Source organism: Ascaphus truei, chromosome 17 (assembly GCF_040206685.1).
Source record: "Ascaphus truei isolate aAscTru1 chromosome 17, aAscTru1.hap1, whole genome shotgun sequence".
Classification (NCBI taxonomy): Eukaryota; Metazoa; Chordata; class Amphibia; order Anura; family Ascaphidae; genus Ascaphus; species Ascaphus truei.
Genome location: NC_134499.1, coordinates 16,713,289 through 16,719,715, shown reverse-complemented (window position 1 = coordinate 16,719,715; position 6,427 = coordinate 16,713,289). Strand labels below are relative to the sequence as shown.

Here is a 6,427-nt window from a genome sequence, read left to right as displayed (position 1 = left end):
AAGCTGGGGTGGGGGGACACACACAATGCGTCGCTGCAGTGATTCCCGCCCTGTGAATGATGAGGCAGCGCTGCACGAGACACACAGGGGACAAGCGTCACGTGGTGCACGGACCCAGCATCGCGCCTGCGCACTGCTTCCCCGTCTGGCTTGGCGAACGCGGGCACGAGCGCCTCCCTTTCCGCGCACGCGCCACAGCAGCCGCAATCGGCGGTGGCGGCGGCGTGCAGGAGGAGGCGCGCGGGAGGCGGCGGCGCGCAGGAGGAGGAGGCGCGCGGGAGGCGGCGGCGGCGCGCAGGAGGAGGAGGCGGGAGGGAGGGAGCTGGTGATGGCGGAGCGGGTCCTGTCAGTGGAGGAGTGAGGCGCTTTCCTCCTGCACTGTCTCCCTCCGTGTCGCTGCTTCTCACCCCCGGACCGCTATCCCTCCTCCCTCCGGCATGGGGAACGAGGCCAGCTTGGAGGCGGGGGAGGGAGGAGCGGGAGCCGGGCAGCAGCCCCTTCCTAGCCCCGGGCCCGGGAGTTCAGCACCAAGCCGCGGCGGACAGCTCCTCCCCGCCGGGCACAGCGGCGGAGACTCCCCGGCCACCGCCGGGACCCGGCCGGACGGCACCAGGTAAGGAGCCCCGGTGTGAGGGGACGGGAGCCCCGGTGTGAGGGGACGGGGCCCCGGTGTGAGGGGGGACGGGGGCCCCGGTGTGAGGGGACGGGAGCCCCGGTGTGAGGGGACGGGGGCCCCGGTGTGAGGGGACGGGAGCCCCGGTGTGAGGGGACGGGGCAGGAGCTGTCACAGACATTGCCTCTATCTTTATCACACCTCACATCTGTATCACACCTCACATCTGTATCACACCTTACATGTGTCATACCTCACATCTTTATCACACCTCACATCTGTATCACACCTCACATCTGTATCACACCTCACATCTGTATCACACCTCACATCTGTATCACACCTCACATCTGTATCATACTTCACATCTTTATCACACCTCACACCTGTATCACACCTCACATCTGTATCACACCTTACATGTGTCATACTTCACATCTTTATCACACCTCACATCTGTATCATACCTCACATCTGTATCATACTTCACATCTGTATCATACTTCACATCTTTATCACACCTCACATCTGTATCATACTTCACATCTGTATCATACTTCACATCTTTATCATACTTCCCATCTGTATCATACTTCACATCTGTATCATACTTCACATCTTTATCACACCTCACATCTGTATCATACTTCACATCTTTATCACACCTCACATCTGTATCATACCTCACATCTGTATCATACTTCACATCTGTATCATACTTCACATCTTTATCACACCTCACATCTGTATCATACTTCACATCTTTATCACACCTCACATCTGTATCATACCTCACATCTGTATCATACTTCACATCTGTATCATACCTCACATCTGTATCATACCTCACATCTGTATCATACCTCACATCTGTATCACACCTCACATCTGTATCATACTTCACATCTTTATCACACCTCACATCTGTATCACACCTTACATGTGTCATACCTCACATCTTTATCACACCTCACATCTGTATCATACCTCACATCTGTATCACACCTCACATCTGTATCATACCTCACATCTTTATCACACCTCACATCTGTATCATACCTCACATCTTTATCACACCTCACATCTGTATCATACCTCACATCTGTATCACACCTCACATCTGTATCATACTTCACATCTTTATCACACCTCACATCTGTATCATACCTCACATCTGTATCATACTTCACATCTGTATCACACCTCACATCTGTATCACACCTCACATCTGTATCACACCTCACATCTGTATCACACCTCACATCTGTATCACACCTCACATCTGTATCACACCTCACATCTGTATCACATCTCACATCTGTATCACACCTCACATCTGTATCACACCTCACATCTGTATCATACCTCACATCTGTATCATACCTTACATGTGTCATACCTCACATCTGTATTTTACCTTACATGTGTCATACCTCACATCTTTATCACACCTTACATCTGTGTCATACCTCACATCTGTATCAAACCTTACATGTGCCATACCTCACATCTGTATCAAACCTTACATGTGTCATACCTTACACCTGTATCATACCTTACACCTGTATCATACCTCAAATCTGTATCATACCTCAAATCTGTATCATACCTTACACCTGTATCATACCTTACACCTGTATCATACCTCACACCTGTATCATATCTCAAATCTGTATCATACCTCAAATCTGTATCATACCTTACATCTGTATCATACCTCACATCTTTATCACACCTCACATCTCTATCATACCTTACTTGTGTCATACCTCACATCTGTATCATACCTCACATCTGTATCATACCTCACATCTGTATCAAACCTTACATGTGTCATACCTCACATCTGTATCAAACCTTACATGTGTCATACCTCACATCTGTATCACATCTTACATCTGTATCACACCTCACATCTGTATCACACCTCACATCTGTATCACACCTCACACCTGTATCATACCTTAAATGCATCATACCTCACATCTGTATCATACCTCACATCTGTATCATACCTTAAATGCATCCTACCTCACATCTGTATCATACATCCCTATCTGTATCACACCTCACATCTGTATCACACCTCACATCAGTATCATACCATACATGTATCACACCTCACATCAGTATCATACCATACATGTATCACACCTCTCATCTGTATCATACCTTACATGTATCAAACCTCACATCTGTATCACACCTCACATCTGTATCACACCTTACATGTATCATACCTCACACATGTATTAAATCTCACATCTGTATCACACCTTACATCTGTATCATACCTTACAGTACATGTATCATACCTTACAGCTGTATCATACTTCACATCTGTATCAAACCTTACATCTGTATCATACCTCACATCTGTATCACACCTTACATCTGTATCACACCTCACATCTGTATCACACCTCACATCAGTATCATACCATACATGTATCACACCTCTCATCTGTATCATACCTTACATGTATCAAACCTCACATCTGTATCACACCTCACATCTGTATCACACCTTACATGTATCATACCTCACACATGTATTAAATCTCACATCTGTATCACACCTTACATCTGTATCCTACCTTACAGTACATGTATCATACCTTACATCTGTATCATACTTCACATCTGTATCAAACCTTACATCTGTATCATACCTCACATCTGTATCATACCTTACAGTACATGTATCATACCTTACATCTGTATCATACCTCACATCTGTATCACACCTTACATCTGTATCATACCTCACAAGTATCATAGCTCACATCTGTATCACACCTCACATCTGTATCACACCTCACATCTGTTTCACACCTCACAAGTATCATAGCTCACATCTGTATCATACCTTACATGTATCACACCTCACATCTGTATCATACCTTACATGTATCACACCTCACATCTGTATCATACCTTACATGTATCACACTTCACATCTTTATCATACCTCACATCTGTATCAGACCTTACATCTGTATCATAACTCACATTTGTATCACACCTTACATCTGTATATCACCTCACATCTATATCCCGCCTCACATCTGTATCATACCTTACATAAGGGGTGGGCAAACTGGAGAGTTTTTTTTTGGGAGGGCGCAGCGCATACAGAGGCCCGGCGCTCTTCCCCAAGGCATTTAAATTAAATGCCGGGGGACCGTGCGAGGTCTCTATAACTCACTTACCTTGATTCAGGTGGCTTCTGGCGACGTGTCGCCATGGCAACGCTGCATCAAATGAAGCCGCGGGGTGACGTGACATCACATGACCCAGCGGCGTCATTTGATACCGCGTCGCCATGGCATTACATGTATCTGTATCATACCTTACTTGTATCCCGCCTCACATCTGTATCACACTTCACATGTATCATACCTCACATCTGTATCCTTCCTCACATGTATTTGTATCACGCCTCAAACCGGTATCATACCGTGCATGTATCATCTGTATCCCGCCTCAAATCTGTGTCATACCTCATGTATCCAACCTCACATCTGTATCATGACCTCACATGTCATACCTCACATCTGTATCATGACCTCACATGTCATACCTCACATCTGTATCATGACCTCACACGTCATACCACACATCTGTATCATGACCTCACATGTCATACCTCACATCTGTATCATGACCTCACACGTCATCCCTCACATCTGTATCATGACCTCATGTCATACCTCACATCTGTATCATGACCTCACATGTCATACCTCAAATCTGTATCATGACCTCACATGTCATACCTCACATCTGTATCATGACCTCACATGTCATTCCTCATATCTGTATCCTGCCTCACATTTATCTGCCGCTTAATGGCCTCTCGATTAAAAACCACAGGGTGATTGTTTGGCTATTTAAACATCTATTTATTTGTCCCAGTACTTCAGTTATTTAACTGTACAATGGTTTTAATCAGTATGGTGTAAACCCATTTATTGCATCACTTTAACCGTCTCCCTGCCTTTCCTGGTACTCAAGGGGTCTCACCCCTCATTGTATTCATTGCACCCATCATCAGCTGGGCTCGTCTACCTCAGTTTTGCTATTCCTCATTAGTACCATCGATAAAACCCCTGTGTTGCACTCACTTACTGCAGGCCTCTATTGTACCCAGTGAGTTGAACTTTTATCCCTTGGCTTTGGCTACTTCCTTGGTTTAACATTTATAATTCCCTGAACTGCATGCATGAAAGAGTGTGTGCCCCAAACTGATGATCCATTACATGGATTGTAGAGGATTATCACCGCTATTCCTCAACGGTATAGCATTGCACTGCAGAGCTGGTGTGTTTCTGCTTACACGGGTTATTGCTGATAAGCCTCATACATATAGGAGACAATGTAGCACTGTCTTCTCCCTGCATGGACGGGGTTAATCATGCATACTGAGTCTGGGGCTCGGTCCTCTTTGGACAAAGTAGATTGAGAGCGTCTGAGGATTGGAGCACAAGCAACATTTCCACAAAAAAACCCCAGTATCGTTTGGTAATAAATGCCCCTTAAATCTTCCCTGGGAGAGGGCCTCTTTGCAGTGCGGTTGGCCTCTCTGGCAGTGATGGGGTTAAAACAGGGAATTCTGGGCAGTGGACTTATAATTGAATATATGTTACCCCCCTTGTGATTATAGCTTTCCTTTTCGTGGCGCTGAGCTTTGGGAAGCACAGAATTGGCAGAGGGATGGGTTGTCATACAAAGGCATACTGCCCCCACCCAACACTGCACACCCGTTCCTACATACCTCCAGAGACGAGTATCATGTATAAATGTAAATCTTATCGCCCTGAACAACACTGCACAGCACAAGCACATAGGCATTGATGTGTAATTATGCTGTGCTGACAGCTAGTCGCTGTGTTGATCCCACGTAAATTTTAGGGCGATATTATACAGAAGATATTGTATATCGTTGAACAGGAGAGTTCAATATCACAAAGGGCTCATTGTCCGATGTGACCGCAAAGTTCAGGAAAAAGACACATTAACCTAAGGGTCGGCAACGTCAGTCCTCAAGGGCCACCACCAGGTCAGGTTTTACAAGATATCCCTGCTTCAGCACAAGTGGTGCAGTCAAAGACTGAGCCACTGATTGAGTCACCTGTGCTGAAGCAGGGATATCCTGAAAACCTAACCTGTTGGTGGCCTTTGAGGACTGGAGTTACCCACCCCTGCATTAACCCCAAAAGGCATGGTTAAGTGGACACGAACAATACATTGGTTTCATAAAGTGTGGCAGACATCTGTGATGTGAAATATATTAATAATCTCACTCCTTTTGGAGTCCTATTGAAATAGATTGTGATTTAGAGCGGTCAGATTTGCAGAGCAATATGTTTTTGACACTTAGGCGGTTAAAATCCATCTGCTGACCTTGGGGATTCTTCGCCCCAAATGTCCAGATACGGTGGTTTTGCAGCAGATGACTGGACTTTCTGAAGGTTAAAGGGAAAAGTAATTTGCTCATAAATATCTTGCAATCTCCTATACTCGTTAGAACAGCATTGCCACGTATTCCGCGCAGCTCCAAAACAAGCAGAGAAAACATAATAAGGCAGCGTTTTTAACAAAGGTGTCCACAATTACGAGCAAAGTGCGCGCTGTCCCTTGTGTCGGCAACCCTGTCTATCCCAGTCACTGATCTGGTATATAGGGTAGACCAGATCAGTGACTGGGATAGACAGGGTTGCCGACACAAGGGGAGCATGAACAACTGTCCAGGTTCTGGCGGTGGTGGGCTGAGTCGGTGGAACCCAGAAGTCATTCCGGAAGTCGGGCCCC

General features: G+C 46.0%; 1 protein-coding gene across 2 annotated transcripts in view; it reads left to right on the top strand.

The window, feature by feature from the left end:
* The first annotated feature begins 290 nt into the window (after positions 1-290).
* The window catches only part of BSN (bassoon presynaptic cytomatrix protein), a 191,751-nt gene continuing 185,614 nt past the window's right edge, over positions 291-6,427 (top strand). For both annotated transcript variants that reach the window (XR_012788565.1, XM_075574062.1), the window contains exon 1: positions 291-613. Coding sequence is in view for 1 of the 2 variants with exons in the window: in XM_075574062.1 (XP_075430177.1) it covers positions 438-613 (176 nt within the window). In the remaining variant the exon portion in view is untranslated. The remainder of the gene's footprint in view (positions 614-6,427) is intronic.